Genomic DNA, 18,881 nt, shown 5'->3' on the forward strand with positions numbered 1-18,881 from the left:
TAAAGTCAAGACTGAACCAGCCTCCAGACTCAATCTTTCATGGGACTTCAGATACCATGAGGAATGGGTGTCCCTGCAATATTGTCATGGCTGTCAAAAGTGTTATTGGAGCTGGGCAAGTGGGCGCTCTCCTGTCATTCCATCCTGCTTAGATTTCCCATTCAACACCAATCTTATTTCCTTTTTTTTTTTTTTTTTGACAGAGTCTTGCTCTGTCTTCTAGGCTGGAGTGCAGTGGTGGGATCTCGGCTCACTACAGTCTCCACCTCCCAGGTTTAAGTGATTCTTGTGCCTCAGCCTCCCACGTAGCTGGGATTGCAGGTGCACATCATCAAGCCTGGCTCTCTTTTTTTTTTTTTTTTGTACTTTTAGTAGAGACAGGGTTTCGCCATGTTGGCCAGGCTGGTCTTGAACTCCTAACCTCAAGTGATCCACCTACCTCTGCCTCCCAAAGTGCTGGGATTACAGGTGTGAGTCACCGTACCTGGCCCCCTTTCCTCTTATACCATAAGTCATTGCCTGCAGATGTGTTTTCTCCATTAGTTTGCAAAAGATTCCTGAGAGTCGGTCTGTGCCTCATTTACTCTGGAATCTCCCTGGCACAAAGCATAGGGCTTTATCTTCAGCAGGCATCCAACAAATGTTTAGTTTCATTCAACAGCTCCTCTTACCACTGCCCCCACCTTATTTGCAGGTGGCTAAGTACAATCGGAACAAGTAGGTATCATAAGATTTAGTCCAGAGTCAATTTGAGAAGAAATTACTTTAGTGATATGAAAATAAACCATGCTATTTAGTCAGAATACTTCTGAGAGTATCCCCTGTCCAAGCATTTGCTGAATTTTGATCTACTATTTTTCAGGTGGAACAGTATGCCTGCAGAGAGTCCATTTGGACATAGATACACTTTCATACATTCATGTCTTTAACAATAATTTGTGTCCCTACTGTGTTTGTTCACTAACTCCTTTGAACCTACCACATAAGCTATATCTGTATTTTCCTTGTAATTTGGGAGGTCCAATGCTTCATTACGCTCATATGCCTGAAACTAATGACGAAAACAGCTCGTTAACCAGCTAGTATAAAAGTAGCCACCAAATCAAGTCAATCACCTGCCTTAAATCAGCCCAGTAATCCCATCTTGAGCGGAGAAGCCTATTCTGAATCACAGTCAAGACATTGATGGAAAAACAGCTCCCTCTGGGGATCAAAACCACGCTCACTCCAAATCCTCCTCCCCAGAGTTCTACTCATTGCTCACCCACTGAACCCAGAACAAACCAGAAGTGCTTGAAATGAGGACGGGTAGCTCCGTGTACCAATCGGAATTTAAAACTCTATCAATTCCTGCTATAGAAATGAGGCTTCTCCCCAGGACCAGCATTCCACGAAGGCAGCCCTTTTCTAGATGGAGAAAACAGAATCTGAAGACACCCGTTTCCCTAAACTGCTCTCGCTCATGTGTAAGTACAAATGAAAAATGTTGAGGCTGCTTCTGTTGGCATTGCTTTTTATGGCCATCAATAAATCATTTTATCCTTGAACAAGACTTGAGAATGACCCGAAGGCAGAGGCACAATTCCTTAGGAATTAGGCCAACAGAGAATGGGCTATCTCTCTTCCCACCCCTTCTCTTATTCTGCTGTCAGAAACAGAAACGTTCACTGTGAGTAGCTGGGAGTAGACGGCCACACTTGAGTTCCATCTGGGGGTTCTGTTAACACAGTTTTACCCCAGCCTGCCTTGATGGCCACTGCCACACAAGCTGCATCTGTTCTTTCTTCTGCGCCTTTTGTTACTTCGTTGTTTTTCCTCTTTCTAGTGTAGTGAGCTGAATGGTGGCTTTGCACAAGATATATCCAGATCCTTGTGCCTAGAATCTGTGGAGGTGGCATTATTTGGAAAAAGGGTCTTTGCAGATGTAATTAAGTTGAGAATCTCGAGATTATCCTGGAGTAATTTAGGTAGGCTGCACATCTAAAGACAAGTGTCCTTATAAGAGGACACTTTTGTCCGGGTGCAGTGGCTCATGCCTGTAATCCCAGCACTTTGGGAGGCCGAGGCGGGTGGATCACCTCAGGTCAGGAGTTTGAGACCAGCCTGACCAACATGGAGAAACCCCATCTCTACTAAAAATACAAAATTAGCCGGGCATGTTGGCGCATGCCTGCAATCCCAGCTACTGGGGAGGCTGAGGCAAGAGAGTTGCTTGAACCCAGGAGGAGGAAGTGGCAGTGAGCTGAGGGCATGGCATTGCACTCCAGCCTGGTCAACAAGAGTGAAACTTCATCTCAAAAAAAAAAAAAGGACACCCTTTTTCATGCGCGTCCGTGTGAAGAGACCACAAAACAGGCTTTTTGTGAGCAATAAAGCTGTTTATTTCACCTGGATGCAGGTGGGCTGAGTCCAAAAAGAGTCAGCGAAGGGAGATAGGGGTGGGGCCATTTTATAGGATTTGGGTAGGTAAAGGAAAAAGGGGGGTTCTCTGGCAGGCAGGAGTGGGGGTCACAAGGTGCTCAGTAGGGTAGCTTTTGAGCCAGGATGAGCAAGGAGAAGGAATTTCACAAGATAATGTCATCAGTTAAGGCAGGAACAAGCCATTTTCATTTATTTTGTGGTGGAATGTCATCAATTAAGGCAGGAACTGGCCATCTGGATGTGTACATGCAGGTCACAGGGGATATGATGGCTTAGCTTGGGCTCAGAGGCCTGTCGTTCCTGTCTTCTTATATTCATAAGAAAAATAAAATGAAATAGTGGCAAAGTATTGGGATGGTGAAAATTCTTTGGGGGTGGTATGGAGAGACAATGGGCGATGTTTCTCAGGGCTGCTTTGAGCGGGATTGGGGTGGCATGGGAACCTAGAGTAGGAGAGATTAAGCTGAAAGAAGGTTTTGTGGTAAGGGCTGATATTGTGGGGTTGTTAGAAGAAACTTTTGTCATTTAGAATTATGGTGATGGCCTGGATACAGTTTTGTATGAATTGAAAAACTAAACGGAATAAGAGAAGGAGAAAAACAGGTATTAAAGGACTAAGAATTGGGAGGACCTAGGACATCTAATTAGAGAGTGCCTAAGGAGGTTCAGCATAGCCTTGTCAGCAAAGATTATTTAAGAGTTAAGCGTGGTGGTTTGGGGATAGCACCAGGAGATATCAGCTGTGATGGCTTGGAGAAACAGTGTAAACCACCAGTGTAAACAAGAGCAGGGCATATATGAGTAGTTGAGAACAGTGAATAGGAGTATGGCTAGACAGAAGATAGTAGGGATGACAATTTTTTGGGGGCAGAGTCCAAGTTGGTCTTGTGTCTGGAATGAGACTGGAGCCTATCAAAAAGGAGCGTCTATACAGGAGATCCAGTGGGTTTCGGGGGACCTGCCCCGATAATCACGTAGGTTCTTTTCTATTTTCCTAAGCGTCGACTGGCTTGAGAAATAAAAGGACAGAGTACAAAAGAGAGAAATTTTAAAGCTGGGCATCCGGGGGAGACATCACACATTGGTAGGATCCGTGATGCCCCACAAGCCACAAAAACCAGCAAGTTTTTATTAGGGAGTTTCAAAAGGGGAGGGAGTATACGAATAGGTGTGGGTGACAGACATCAAGTACTTAACAGGGTAATAGAATAACACAAGGCAAATGGAGACAGGGCGAGATCACAGGACCACAGGACCGAAGTGAAATTAAAATTGCTAATGAAGTTTTGGCACCATTGTCATTGATAACATCTTATAAGGAGACAGGGTTTTGAGATCAACCGGTCTGACCAAAGTTTATTAGGCGGGAATTTCCTCTTCCTAATAAGCCTGGGAGCGCTATGGGAGACTGGAGTTTATTTCACCTCTGCAATCTCAACCATAAGAGACAGGTACGCCCCAGGGGGCCAGTTCAGAGATCTACCCCTAGGTGCGCATTCTCTTTCTCAGGGACGTTCCATGCTGAGAAAGGAATTCAGTGATATTTCTCCCATTTGCTTTTGAAAGAAGAGAAATATGGCTCTGTTCTGCCGGGCTCACCAGGGGTCAGAGTTTAAGGTTATCTCTCTTATTCCCTGAACGATTGCGGTTATCCTGTTCTTTTTTCAGGATGCCCACATTTCATATTGCTCAAACACACATGCTGTACAATTTGTGTAGTTAACGCAATTATTACAGGGTCCTGAGACGATATACATCCTTCTCGGCTGACAGGATTAAGAGATTAAAGCAAAGACAGGCATAGGAAATCACAAGGATATTGATTGGGGAAGTGATAAGTGTCCATGAAATCTTTACAATTTATGTTTAGAGATTGCAGTAAAGGCAGGCATAAGAAATTAAAAAAGTACTAATTTGGGGAACTAATAAATGTCCATAAAATCTTCACAATCCACGTTCTTCTGCCATGGCTTCAGCCAGTCCCTCCGTTTGGGGTCCCTGACTTCCCGCAACAAATGGGCTGTACCTTGTATCATTCCGAGGACAGGCCTGAATTCTGAGAAAGAAAAGTGGTAAAAGTATTGTCCAGTCCTTTTTAAGTTGGTGGCTGAGCTTGGTAAGGTGTGTTTTTAAAAGACCATTAGTCTGTTCTACCTTTCCTGAAGACTGAGGACTGTAAGGGATATAAAGGTTTCACTGAACACTAAGAGGCTGAAAAAATGCTTGGCTGACTTGATTAATAAAGGCCGGTCTGCTATCGGACTGTATAGAGGTGGGAAGGCCAAACTGAGGAATTATGTTTGATAGAAGGGAAGAAATGACCCTGGTGGCCTTCTTAGACCCTGTGGGAAAGGCCTCTACCTATCCAGTGAAAGTGTCTACCTAGACCAAGAGGTATTTTAGTTTCCTGACTCAGGGCACGTTGAGTAAAGCTGATTTGCCAGTCCTGGGTGGGGGCAAATCCCTGAGCTTGATGTGTAGGGAAGGGAGGGGGCCTGAAGAATCCCTGAGGAGCAGTAGAATAGCAGATGGAACACTGAGAAGTTATTTCCTTGAGGATAGATTTCCACGATGGAAAGGAAATGAGAGGTTCTAAGAGGCGGGCTAGTGGCTTGTACTATAGCATAGTCTGCTTTTGCTGGTGTGTGGCAATTAGGCCTGGTGGAACTGCCATCAATAAACTAAGTGTGGTCAGGGTGAGAAATAGGGAAGAAGGAAATGTGGGGAAATGGGGTAAATGTCAGGTGGATCAGAGAGATGCAGTCATGAGGGTCAGGTGTGGTATCAGGAATAATGGGGGAGGCCGGATTGAAGTCCGGGCCAGGAACAATGGTAATTCTGGTAGACTCAACAAAGAGTGAGTACAGCAGAAGAAGCCGGGGAGCAGAATGTATATGTGGCAGGTATGAGGAAGAAAATACATTTTGGAAATTATGAGAGCTGTAGAGAGTGAGTTTAGCATAGTTTGTGATTTTAAGGGCCTTTAAAAATATTAGGGTGGCAGCAGCTGCTGCACAGAGACATAACAGCCAACCTAAAACAATAAGGTCAAGTTGTTTGGACAAAAAGGCTACAGGATGCGATCCTGGTCCTTGTGTAAGAATTTCAACTGCACAGCGCTGCACTTCGGCTGTGTGTAATGAAAAGGGTTGGGATGAGTCACGGAGAGCTAGTGTAGCAGGACGAGTTCCAGACAAAACTCCTCAGACACCGGATTAAAGAAGGAAGAGGCTGGGAGGTGGAGGTTGTAGCGAGCCGAGATCACGCCACTGCACTGTACTAAGAAAAATTCTTCTGCCTTGGGATCCTGTTGATCTGTGACCTTACCCCCCAACCCTGTGCTCTCTGAAACATGTGCTGTGTCCACTCAGGGTTAAATGGATTAAGGGCGGTGCAAGATGTGCTTTGTTAAACAGATGCTTGAAGGCAGCATGCTCGTTAAGAGTCATCACCACTCCTTAATCTCAAGTACCCAGGGACACAAACACTGCAGAAGGCCTCAGGGTCCTCTGCCTAGGAAAACCAGAGACCTTTGTTCACTTGTTTATCTGCTGACCTTCCCTCCACTATTGTCCTATGACCCTGCCAAATCCCCCTCTGTGAGAAACACCCAAGAATGATCAATAAAAATAAAAATGAAAATTAAAAAAAAAAAAAAGAAGGAAGAGGCTTTTTCATTTGGCCGGGAGCGTCGGCAGACTCGTGTCTTAAGAGCCGAGCTCCCTGAAAAAGAAATTCCTAGCCCTTTTAAGGGCTGACAACTCTAAGGGGTCTACGTGAAAAAGTCATAATAGATCAAGTAAGCCTGAGGAACGTGACTGGGGGCTACATACATCAGCTAACAGAACAAAAAGTTTTTACAGTGCTTTCTCATACAATGTCTGGGATTTACAGATAACACCAGTAGTTTTGGTCAGGGGTTAATATTGTTATTTTAACCACCAGGGCCAGGTGGTGGCACCAAGGTCGTCTAGCTATTTATTTTACTTCTGTTTTTTCCAACTTTTTGCTTTCTCCATTTTTTGCTGTCTTACAAACTAGGGAAAAGGGGAGGTTGGGGAGAAACTGGGAAGGACAACAGGAGAAGTGGTGGTCTCATACCATATTTCCCCCCTTTGAGCATTTTCACTTTTTAGTGGGAGTTCTCACTCTCATCTTTACTTTTTGAGTGTCTTTGTGAGATAGAGCGATACTGATTTATATAACACACTTGTGCTGAAGTTTTCTGATGAACCAAAGTAGCTACAAAACCTTTTATCATTTGAAAAAGCAAGAGTAATACACAGGGGAGCAGAAAGCAGTTTCCTATCACTAGCAAGACACCTACAGTGAGGGTTCTAAATCCTCCTATAGCTTGAAACCATTTTTCAAATAAAGACTCAGGATTAAACTCGTGCCAAACCTGTACAGGCACGTGTGCCACCTTTGTCATGTCCCTGACTATGTTTTTAACCACCTGTCCTTGATCATTTATTTGTAGGCAGCAATTGGTTAAGTTAAATTTTCCACAAACTCCTCCTTCAGCTACTAGCAAGTAGTCTAAGGCCAGTCTATTCTGATAGATAGCATTCCTCATTTGGGTTTCTTTCCAAGCTAAAACAGTCAAAGCTCTGCCAGTTTCATTAGTAATTATTTGTAAGATGGCCTGCAACCGTATGATCCAATTGAGCATGTAGATGGGGGTTCGGTATCACCATGAGCCGTCTTGTGACCATGTGGCAGGCCCATAATACTGAATGATCCTTTCAGGGGGCCACTCATTCTCTTTCCAGTTTCCTATAACTATGCCTTTCTTTTCTCGGGCGGCGTAGAGAGGGAAACCTAGTAGCTCACCCATTTTTATGGGTAATAAGAAAAAGGATGGCTTAATAGTGCCAATAACACAACTGCCTGCCCATTTATTAGGTAACCGAATGTAGGCTCTGTGCCTACGTATCTAGTATAGTCCAGCGGGAACCGTCCAGTCCTGATGAGATTCTGGATGAGCCTAATCAGTTTTTAATTTAGAAAATTTACTAAATGGATTCTTTTCAGTGTGGTTTAGGTCCTACTAAGTAATTGTCTTTGTTGTGTTGTTATACAACTTCTGTCCTATACAATTAAGCTTTCCTACAGGGATGATAACGTCTTTCCCTTCTCCAGCTATACAGTATTGTCTAATAATTGAGGTTTTTAGGACCTAGAAGTTGCTAGCTTCGGCCTTCTGAACTGGAATTATATCAGGAGCTGGATCAGTAGGCACCAACTCTCGGGCTTCCCAAGGCCATCTGTCTCCGATAGTGGTTCCTCCGCGTACATAACAAGAAGTAACATTTAGTAAGAAAATTACATTTTCTGCTAATTGGAGAAACAATTTTTTTGTCTTTTTCAGAAGTTCTGGTGCTGGCAGATTCAGCTCCTCATAAAAGGTTTGAAATACTGGTTTGGGAGAGCACTTGTGGACCTCCCCTCTAATTAAAATGGCAACTTGAGGGTTTAAACCTGTCCTATTGATCCCCAGGGTTACACTTTCTCCCTTTTTCCAAAGGGGATCTAGGGAATTGGTAATTATTAGTTCTAGTGGGTTACAGTGACCGGCAGCACAGGAGGGGTTGGCTTCTCCCTTCTGAAGATAAACCGAGTCCTTTTTGTTCTTTTTTTAAGTAGCCTAAATAACACATGTCCAATAGGCACAATTTTTACAAACCCCTGACTCATGACAAACATATTTATTTTCTACTCTTTAGCTCCTTTCTCAGTTAAGAGAACCACATCCTATTTCTAGCTTTTTACTGTTAATGGCTGCACAAGCATCAAATCTTAAAATGATTTGCTTGGGGATTTCTTTTTCTTCTGTTCTAGTTATTATTTTACTTGTATCACCTAGCAAAAGGCCAGTTCTTATTTGAAAAACAGTGGTTGCAGAGGGCTCAGATGGGTCATAACACACATCAGGTCGGTCATTTCTTGGGCTACATACCTTGTACTGAGTGGCATTACACAAACAAGTTTCTTTTAATGTTTCCATACATTCATAATAACTATAGAACAGAAAGATTGTTTTAATTTGCTGTCCTACTTCGGTGACCTGATGAATACACTGGGAACAGTCCCCATTTTGAGTAAGGTCAGTTGAAGCCCTTACTGTATAAGTCCAAAATTTAAGAAAAATGAATCTAACGATGAGCTTCCTCATGCTTCGGCCATGCGTGGACCAGTCAGCTTCCGGGTGTGACTGGAGCAGGGCTTGTCGTCTTCTTCAGTGTCACTCTGCAAGGGTTGTCTGGGCTTGGTCTTGCCTCCCAGGTTTCCGGCACTGCAGGTTTTACACAGCTGTGGTGGTTCCAGGCTGGGATTCCTTCTACCTTCACAGCGGTGGGAGTGGTCAGGACGACAGTCTGGGGTCCTTTCCACCGTGGACACAAAGAGGCTACGTTCCAGTCCTTGATCCACACTCGATCATCTGGGGAGAAAGGGTGAACTGGGGAGAATAAGCTAACAGGGCATCTCTCATTTACCCAGGCTGAGATTGTCTGTGTAATTTTCCCTAAAGCCTGTAGCTGTCGCTGTAACTCAATTTCACCTAACTCTCAGGGAGTGCCTGGAAGTCCCCGCAATATAGGAGGGGGCCTATGATATAATATTTCATAAGGGGAATATGCTGTTCTTTTAGAAAGGGTACATCTAATTTTAAATAATACCATAGGGAGAGCCTGTATCCATTTTAATCCTGTTTCCTGACATACTTTCCCTAAACTATTTTTGATAGTTTGATTCATTCGCTCCACCTTTCCGGAACTCTGAGGCTGGGAGGCAGCATGCAGTTTCCGTGTGATCCCCAATACCTTTGCCGCCTTCTGTACTAAGTCAGCCACAAACGCCGACCCATTATCTGAGCTGATCCATAAGGGCAGTCCAAATCTAGGAATAAGATCTCGAAGAAGCACACGAGTTACTTCACGAGCTTTCTCAGTTCGTGTTGGATAAGCCTCCACCTACCCAGAGTAGGTACACCCAAGAACTAGTAAATACTTGTTACCTCTACACTTTGGCATCTCTGTGAAGTCCACCTGGAGCTCTTCAAAGGGGGCTGCTCCATAAGCTTGTATGCCGGGTGGAACGGCTGGACATTGCCTCGCATTATGCTGTCGGCAGGTAACACACCACTGCGTCACCGTTTTGGCAAGAGCTGGCAAATGCGAGATGTAGAAATACCAGCCTAACAACTTTTCAAGTGATTCCTGACCTCGATGGGTGGTTTCATGCACAGCCAGTACAACTGCAGCTCCTAGCAGCTGTGGCACAGCTACTCTCCCATCCGGTAACCGAATTCATCCTTCCTCCATCACTTGTGCTCTCTCAGCCTGGAGAAAGTCCTTTTCTTCTGTAGAATAAGTAGGTACAAGATCAGATGTTTGAAGGGAGCATGGGGGCTGTGACTGATGTCCGGAAGGGGGCAGATGCTGCTTTTCGAGCCTCTAAGTCAGCGTGGGAATTCCCTAAACCCACCAAGGTGGAAGCTCGCTGCTGTCCTCTGCAATGCATAACTGCCACCTTGTGGGGTCTCCATACTGCTTGTAATAATTGCAAGATTTGTTCTTGATGTTTTATATCTTTTCCCCCAGAGTTCAATAGGCCCTTTTCTTTATATAATGTTCCATGCACTTGAAGGGTTGAAAAGGCATATTGAGAGTCAGTGTAAATGTTGACATTCTTAGCTTCACTGAGTTCTAAGGCCCGAATGAAAGCAATGAGTTCAGCTTTCTGAGCTGAAGTGCCCTGGGGAAACGATCTGGCTTCAGCAACAGTGTCCAGAGTTACCACCGCATAGCTTGCACATCTCTCTCCTTGTGGGTGGATGAAGCTGCTCCCAGCCACGTATAGTTCCTAGTCTACTGATGCCTAAGGCTGGTCCTGGAGGTTAGGTCTGCTAGAGTAAACTGAGTCCAACACTTCTACACAGTCATGCTCGACAGGGCTCTCGGATACTGGGAGCAAGGTAGCGGGGTTCAGGGTGTTACAAACTTCAATGGTTATATGGAGATTTTCACAGAGCAAACTTTGGTACTTGGTGAGTCTAGCATTCATTAGCCAATGGTGTCCTTTAGTATTCCGTAAAGTCACCACAGCATGGGGGGCCTTTATGTTCAGGTTTTGTCCAAGAGTCAGCTTATCTGCTTCTTGTACTAGCACGGCAGTTGCTGCCAAGGCCCTTAAACACGGGGGCCATCCTTTAGAAACCCCGTCTAGTTGTTTAGAGGGGTAGGCCACCGGCCTTGGCCAGGGACCCACAGTTTGGATTAAAACTCCAACTGCCATCTTTTCTCTCTCTGACACATACGATAGAAAAGGCTTTGTTAGATCGGGTAGCCCCAGGGCTGGGGCTGATATAAATCTTTCCTTTATCTCATGAAAGGCTTGCTGGTGCTGGGATCCCCATTCAAAACGTTTCCGCCCCCCCCCCCTTTGTGACCTCATACAAAGTCTTGGCTTATACTGCAAAGTTTGGGATCTACAGTCTGCAAAACCCCACAGCCCTTAAGAATTCTCTCACCTGCCTTCTGATCTTAGGCTCCGGTAGATCGCAAATGACATGCTTTCTTTCTGATCTTAGGCTGCTCTCCCCCTTTCCGATAGTAAATCCTAAGTAATGTACCTGCTGTCGGCAGATCTAAGCTTTTTTCTTGGACATCTTATACCCACAGTCCTCCAGGTGCCGGAGTAGAGCATCTGTTCCTTTGGTGCACCCGACTGCCGTGGGGTGTCCCAGCAAAAGATCTTCAACGTACTGGAGCAACACGCAGTCTAGGTCTCTGGTGGGAGACTTCTGGAGGTCTCGAGGCAATGCCTCCCCGAAGATGGTGGGGGAGTTCTTGAACCCTTGGGGAAACCCGGTCCAAGTGTACTGAGTAGTGACACCTGACTCCGGATCTTCCCACTGAAAGGCAAACAGCTTCTTCCTCTCAGGGGCTAATCTGATGCTAAAGAAAGCATCTTTCAGGTCCAAGCAGGTGAAGCAGCTGTCCTCAGCTGGCAGCAACCCCAGCAATGTGTACGGGTTAGGTACTGCTGGATGTAAAGTCACTGTAGCCTGATTAACCAAGCACAAATCCTGTACCGGCCAGTAGTCCTTGGTCTTAGGCTTGGGAACAGGCAGGAGGGGAGTGTTCTATGGAGACTGACAAGGAACTCTAATTCCAAAAGTTCTTAGGTGCTTGAGATGGACCTGGATACCTTCAAGAGCTTCTCTGGGGACCGGCTCCTGTTTTTGCTAACCGGCTGGGCCCTAGGCTTAACTTCTATAAGTACGGGGGCTTGGTTGACTGCAAACCCTGGAGGTTTGTCTTCCGCCCACACTCTTGGCCACCGCTTAGCCAGAGCTGGTCTTATCTCTTGGCCCCACTCAGTTAAGAAAAGTCTCCATTCTTCCTCTCGGGTGACCGTAAGGGTCATAATGACTCCCGTTCTTGGTGACTTTAGCAGCAAAGAGCCATGCTCTGTAAAAGAGATAGTGGCTCTCAGTTTGCTAAGTAAGTCCCTTCCCAACAAGCGCAAGGGACAGTCAGGTGTGTACAAAAACTGCTGAATCACTTTATGTCCTCCTACAGTACAAGTCCGATGCAAGCAGAAAGCTTGCTTTGCTGAAACTCCCGTGGCTCCGATGATGTCAATAAACTTTTTGGGTAATGGGGCAGCCGGGGCGGTTACTATCGAATGTTTAACACCGGTATCTACAAGAAAATCAATGTCTTTACCCCAAACTGTCATCCTGACCATAGGCTCTTTGGGGGTCCTTGAGCCCGGTCCCCCTCAGTCCAATAACCCTTCTGCCAGGTTGAGCAGGGCCCTTCATCCTTGTCTGGGGCCTCCTGCTCTGAGTCATCTGGTTTTCTTTTTAGCTGAGGGCATTTGTTTTTCCAATGTCCTATTTCTTTACAATAAGCACACTGATTACGCTGCAAGCTCTGGCAGCCAGGCTGAGTTTCCTTCCCGGGGCCCCCCTTCCCTTGCCTCTTTGGGGGGACCCCTCTGATTGCTGCCGCTAACAGGTCGGTGTTTCGCTGGGCCTGACGTTCATTGTCTCTGTGGTTTTCCTTATGGCTTACTGCATCCCCGTTTACAAACGCCTGGTTAGCTATTTCTAATAACTGTATGTGTTCATCCCTGCAAACTCAGCCTGTTTCTGCAGTTTTCTTTTAATGTCTTCTGCGCTTTGACTAACTAAAGCCATGTTAATCATGCCTTGATTTTCAGGGCTATCGGGATCAAAGGGAGTATACATACAATAGGCGTCACACAGTGTCTCCTACAATTGTGCTGGACTTTCTTCTTTTCTCTGAATGACCTCAGAGACTTTGTTAACATTTGTGGCCTTCTGGGCTCCCCTCTTTAATCCTTCCAAGAGAGCTTCCCTGTCTCTGTTTAGCCTTTGCATATCCTCTCTTTCATGTGGGTCTCACTGGGGGTCAGTTCCTGGTAACTGGGTCCTTCCATACTCTTGGGGGTTTTGATAATCAGCTGGTACATGTTCCTCTGGCCACTTAGTTGCTGCTTGGAGCACTCTCCGCCTTTCATCTGTGTTAAAGAGGAACATGAGCAACTGGTGGCAATCAGCCCAGGTGGGGTTATGGGTCTGCATAATAGTTTGGAGCAAATCAATCAGAGCTTGTGGCTTTTCGGTACAGGACGGGGTATTGTTTTTCCAGATGAGAAGGTGGGCAGAGGTGAAGGGCTGGTACACAAAAATATGCCTCCCCACCACGTGACCATCCTCATCTATCCCAGTATACCGCTGCTCTCTCAGGGGCACTTGTGTCCCCGTTTTTGGTCTTAAACGAGCTGCCAAGGGAGGGTTTCTACCGAGTCCTCACCTCCTCTCTTGTCTACTCTGGGTGGCCTGGGGATATGTTTGTCTTGTGGAGGCGCAAGCACTGTGGACTCAAAAGTGGGGAGCCTGCCTCCCTGGCAAGGAGAGGGCACCACTGGGATCACTGGTGCCATCTCCTGCAATGGATCTTCTGATGTTGGGTCGAACAGAACTTCAGGAGTTGATTTCCCTCGGTGGGTGGAGAGGCATCCTTCCTTGGCTGTCTGTCACTTTGCTACTAGCACTGCTGCTGCCTGCCCTCTTAGCCACTGTGGGGGATTTAGCATCAGCCGTAACCAAGTGTCTATGTATGGAAACTGGTCTGAGTGTCCTGACTTACCAGTTACCTTGTGCCATACCTTAGAAACAAGAGACCTGTCCAGGCTTCCTTCTGATGGCCACCCTACTTCTAATGTTGGCCAATCTATTTCACACAAAGTTCTAAGTTCCCCAAAGTCTCCATTAAATCCTTTCTTAAAATTTTTCAACATAGCTCCTAGCGGAGTAGGCTTACTTTGTATCTGACCCACGTTTCCTCGAGACAAAACACCAAGCTCACACCACAGAACAAATAATGGGTCAAAAGGGCACACATACACTTTTTCAGTTTTCACCAAACCAGAATCAAAAGCAAAATCAGAGTATCCAGAAATCCAAGCCAGGTCAATCCAAAACCAAAGTATCAAGCAATTCAAGTCAAGTCAAAAACACAAACCAAAGTGCCAGTACAGGCAAGCCGTGGGTGATCAGGCCACGCTTCCACTCAAATGGAGTGGGCAAGTTCCAAAGACCAGTTTTACCAAGTTTCAAATGTCCAGACTCCAAGTGCCTCTTCCTTACCTGTGTTCAGCCACTGTGTTGATCTTCCATGGGGGCCTACCACACAGTGCTCTGAAGAGGCATTCCTCCGGGGCAGTTGCCTACCCGGGAGAGCTCTCAGGATCCGCGTCTCTCAAGCTGGCCGGAGTCCCCCGCAGGGATGCTCCACAGGGCAGGCCTAAGCCACCTAACGGGCTGCCTCGACTTTCCATCAATTACCTCACTTCCCGGTCAGGGAACCAAGACTGGGGGCGGGGGACAGTCTTTAAAGCTGTCTTCAAGGAACAGAGGAGTGGGGAGAGGATTTGGGATCTATGGGGTCAGCTAGGTTTCCTTTTGTGAGTTTATATAATGGTTTTGTTAGGATGGCAAAACCAGATATCTAAAGATGAAAGTATCCAACCATGCCCAGGAAGGAAAGGAGTTGTTGTTTTGTAGAAGGGGTTGGGGTTTGAGAGATTAGTCACACACGATCGGCAGGGAGAGCACGTGGATTTTTCTGAGAATTATGCGGAGATAGGTAACAGATAAGGAAGAAATTTGGGCTTGACTGAAGTAATGGGGGCTGTCTGTGAAGCTTTGCGGCAGTACAGCCCAGGTAACTTGCTGAGCCTGATGGGTGTCAGGGTCAGTCCAAGTGAAAGCGAAGAGTGGCTGGGATGAGGGGTGCAAAGGAATAGTAAAGAAAGCATGTTTGAGATCCAGAACAGAATAAGGGGTTGTGGAAGGAGGAATTGAGGATAGGAGAGTATATGTGTTTGGCACCTTGGGGTGGATAGGCAAAACAATTTGATAAGTCATAGATCCTGAACTAACTTGTAAGGCTTGTCTGGTTTTAGGACAGGTAAGATGGGGAAATTGTAAGGAGAGCTTATAGGCTTTAAAAGGCCATGCTGTAGCAGATGTGTGATAACAGACTTTAATCCTTTCAAAGCATGCTGTGGGATGAGATATTGGCATTGAGCAGGGTAAGGGTGATTAGGTTTTAATGAGATGGTAAGGAGTGCATGATAGGTCGCCAAGGAGGGAGTAGAGGTATCTTCTACTTGTGGGTTAAGGTGGGTGGCAATGAGATGTATCTGTAGTCCGGGAATAGTCAAGGAAGCAGATAATTTAGTTGAAGTGTCTCGGCCTAATAAGGGAACTGGGCAGGTGGGGATAACTAAAAAGGAGTGCTTAAAAGAGTATTGTCTAAGTTGGCACCAGAGTTGGGTTGTTTTAAGAGGTTTAGAAGCCTGGCCGTCAATACCCACAACAGTTATGGAGGCAAGGGAAACAGGCCCTTGAAAAGAAGGTAATGTGGAGTGGGTAGCCTCTGTATTGATTAAGAAGGGGTTGGACTTACGCTCCACTGTGAGAGTAACCTAGAGCCTCTGTGATGGTCCTGTAGGCTTCCGAGGTGATCGATCGGGCAGTGTCGGTCTGCTGCTGCTAAGCCAAGAAGATCTGGGAAGGAGTCAGTCAGAGAGCCTTGGGCTGGAGTTGCAGGGGCTCTAGGAGTGGCTGCCAGGTGAGTCGAAAAGTCCGATTTCTAGTGGGGTCCCACACAGATGGGACATGGCTTAGGAGGAATCCCAGGCTGCAGGCATTCCTTGGCCTTGTGGCCGGATTTCTGGCACTTGTAGCAAGCTCCTGGGAGAGGCGGTTCTGTAAGAATGCCTGGCCACTGCGCTTTAGGCGTTTGGAAACTCTTGTGCTGGAGATGTGGCTGGGGTTTGTCTCACAGTGGAGGCAAGAAATTGCAACTGAGAAATATGTTGCTACTTGGCTGCCTCTACTCTATTATTGTACACCTTGAAGGCGAGGTTAATTAAGTCCTGCTGTGGGGTTTGAGGGCCGGAATTTAATTTTTGGAGTTTTATTTAATGTCGGGAGCAGATTGGGTAATAAAATGTATATTGAGAATAAGACGGCCTTTTGACCTTTTAGGGTCTAGGGCTGTGAATCATCTCAGGGTTGCTGCCAAACAAGCCATGAACTGGGGTGGATTTTTATATTTGATGAAAAAGAGCCTAAATCTTACCTGATTTGGGATAAAGAAAAAGGAGCATTAACCTTGACTATGCCTTTATCTCCAGCCACCTTTTTAAGAGTAAATTGCTGGGCAGGTTGGGGAGGGCTAGTCATGGAATGAAACTGTAAGCCGGACCCAGTGTAAGGAGGGGAGGTGATAAAAGGATTATAGGGTGGAGGAGCAGAGGCTGAGGAAGAATTGGGACCTAGCTCAGCCTGGCGAGGAGGGGAGAGGTCAGATGGGTCTGTAGAAAAGGAAGATTAGAAAGACTCACTGACACTTGGAGTTGGGACTGAGGGGACAGGTGGGAGGGAAAGAAAGAAGATTTGGCATGAGTTGCATTGGGAACAGAGTCTAGGGAGGGACCAATGTGTAAAAGAATGCCTGGACGTCAGGCACCTCAGACCATTTGCCCATCTTATGACAAGAATTATCTAGATCTTGTAGGATGGAAAAATTGAAATTGCCATTTTCTGGCTACTTGGAACCACTGTTGAGTTTGTATTGGGTTCAAGCGGCAATGTAGAAGAAAATAAGGCATTTAGGTTTTAGGTCAGGTGTGAGTTGAAGAGGTTTTAGGTTTTGAAGAAGACAGGCTAAGGGAGAAGAAAGGGGAATGGAGGGTGGAAGCTTGCCCATAGTGAAGGAGGCAAGCCTAGAGAAAAGAGAGAGTAGAGACACAAAGAGAAGGGGTGGGGTGGTCTTGCCTTCCAGAAAAGCAGGAAATGGGTTGGGGCACAGAAATAAAGGGTTGGGGTGCAGAGATAGGAGGTCAGGTTGTGGAAATAAGGGATCAGGGCACAGAGAAAAGAGGCGGGGCATGGAAATAAGGGATCGGGGTGCAGAGATAAGAGGTCGGGGTACCTGTGCCTCCCCTAGAAAAGTGGGACTTGCTGCTAAGGGTGAAGGATATGGGGTTGAGGGGTTCTTGCTTCTCCCCCAGAAAAGCAGGACTTGCTGCTAAGGTTGAAGGAGCAAGGCAGGCATCCCTGCGTGGTCTGACACCTCTGAAACCTGGGCGAATAATCAGAGGGGAGTCCCTGCAATGATTAAATGCTGAGGGAAGGCTGCCTTCCCTAGTCCGTGACCGGCACCAGAGTTTTGAGTCCACGGATAAAACGTGTCTCCTTGGTCTCTACTGGAAAATGAAAGGAATTGAAATTAAGAGAAAGGAGAGATTGAAGTGTGGTGCCAAGATTGAAAGGAGAAAGAGGTTGAAGGATAGAGAGGGAGGTTGGAGAAGAGAGTAAAAAGAAGCTGCTTCCCAGATTTGAAATTGGTGAGTTGTTTCTTGGGCTGGTCAGTCTGAGGACCTGAGGTCGTAGGTGGATCTTTCACACAGAGCAAAGAGCAGGAGGACAGGGGATTGATCTCCCAAGGGAGGTCCCCCAATCTGAGTCATGGCACCAAATTTCACATGCATCCATGTGAAGAGACCACCAAACAGGCTTTGTGTGGGCAGTAAAGCTGTTTATTTCACCTGGGTTCAGGTGGGCTGAGTCCGAAAAGAGAGTCAGTGAAGGGAGATGGTGTGGGGCGATTTTATAGGATTTGGGTAGGTAAATGAGAAAGGGGGGTTGTTCTCTGGCAGGCAGGAGTGGGGGTCACAAGGTGCTCAGTAGGGGAGCTTTTGAGCCAGGATGAGCAAGGAGAAGGAATTTCACAAGATAATGTCATCAGTTAAGGCAGGAACTGGCCATCTGGATGTGTACATGCAGGTCACAGGGGATATGATGGCTTAGCTTTGGCTCAGAGTCCTGACATTCTTCCTCCAGAGGAGGAGACCCAGACAGAAGATGAGGCAAGGTGATCACAGAGGCAGAGATTGGATCATGCAGCCAGAAGTTATGGAATTCTAGTAGCCTCTATAAGCTGGAAGATGCAAGGAATGGATTCTCCCCTAGAACCTCTGAAGGAGCATGCTCCTGCTGACCTTTGATTGATTTTGGACTTCTGGCCTCCAGACAATTTTTTTTTTTTTTTTTTTAGACAGAGGCTTGCTCTGTTGCCCAGTCTGGAGTGCAGTGCCACGATCTCAGTTCACTGCAACATCCACCTCCCAGGCTCAAGCCATTCTCTTGCTTCAGCCTCCCAAGAAGTGGGGACTACAGGTGCCTGCCACCATGCATGGCTAATTTTTGTATTTTTAGTAGAGATGAGGTTTTGCCATATTGGCCAGGCTGGTCTCGAATTCCTGGCCTCAAGTGATCCACCCACCTCAGCTTCCCAAAGTCCTGAGATTATTTAGGTGTGAGCCACGGCACCCGGCCCAGACATTGTTTGAAACCACCCATTTCATGGTTCTTTGCTGCAGTGGTTGTGGAAAATGAATGCACTCGTGCCGTTGGTTAGACTTTGCTGACCTTTTGTCTGTTATTTCCTGGCAGTTCTACAAGGCCTGGAGCTGATACGAAAAACCTCCCTTCTTTCCCAAATGGTCCCCAGCTTCCCCGTTCACTGAAGGCCCTGCAGTCAGGAACAGTCAGGACTTTGCACCCAGTTGTTGTGGGTGTTTGGCCGACCCTTCCTCTTGTGTGATTCATGGACCCTTAGCATTGCATCACCTGGGAGCTTTTGGAATTGAAGACTCTCAGGGCTCACCCGGAAGGACCTTCTGGGCCAGAATCTGCATTTTAACAAGATGCCCAGGTTATTTGCATACATGTTCAGATCTGAGAAGTGCTAGTAGGAGAGGCTTTAAGGTGGTAATTAGATCTTTTCTCCACCTGCAAGAATCTTAGTTTCTTCATGTTAAATCTATTAACTGTGGCAATGGCATGG

The 18,881-nt window shown here is 46.4% G+C and overlaps 2 protein-coding genes across 9 annotated transcripts in view; one reads left to right on the forward strand and one right to left on the reverse strand.

The window, feature by feature from the left end:
- Window positions 1-18,881, forward strand: part of LOC736669 (uncharacterized) — a 188,406-nt gene that overhangs the window by 112,817 nt on the left and 56,708 nt on the right. The window lies entirely within an intron of this gene.
- Window positions 3,464-18,881, reverse strand: part of LOC107966601 (ectonucleotide pyrophosphatase/phosphodiesterase family member 7-like) — a 31,431-nt gene continuing 16,013 nt past the window's right edge. The window contains exon 2 of one of the 3 annotated variants that reach the window (XM_054656538.2): window positions 3,464-4,477. In XM_054656538.2, coding sequence (XP_054512513.2) covers window positions 4,344-4,477 — 134 coding nt within the window. In that variant the 3' untranslated portion in view covers window positions 3,464-4,343. Of the gene's footprint in view, window positions 4,478-8,526; window positions 8,864-8,891; window positions 11,898-18,881 lie in introns of those variants that run through there. The other 2 variants (XM_054656539.2, XM_063816883.1) reach the window with 2 other exon arrangements.

This window comes from Pan troglodytes, chromosome 7 (assembly GCF_028858775.2).
Source record: "Pan troglodytes isolate AG18354 chromosome 7, NHGRI_mPanTro3-v2.0_pri, whole genome shotgun sequence".
Classification (NCBI taxonomy): domain Eukaryota; kingdom Metazoa; phylum Chordata; class Mammalia; order Primates; family Hominidae; genus Pan; species Pan troglodytes.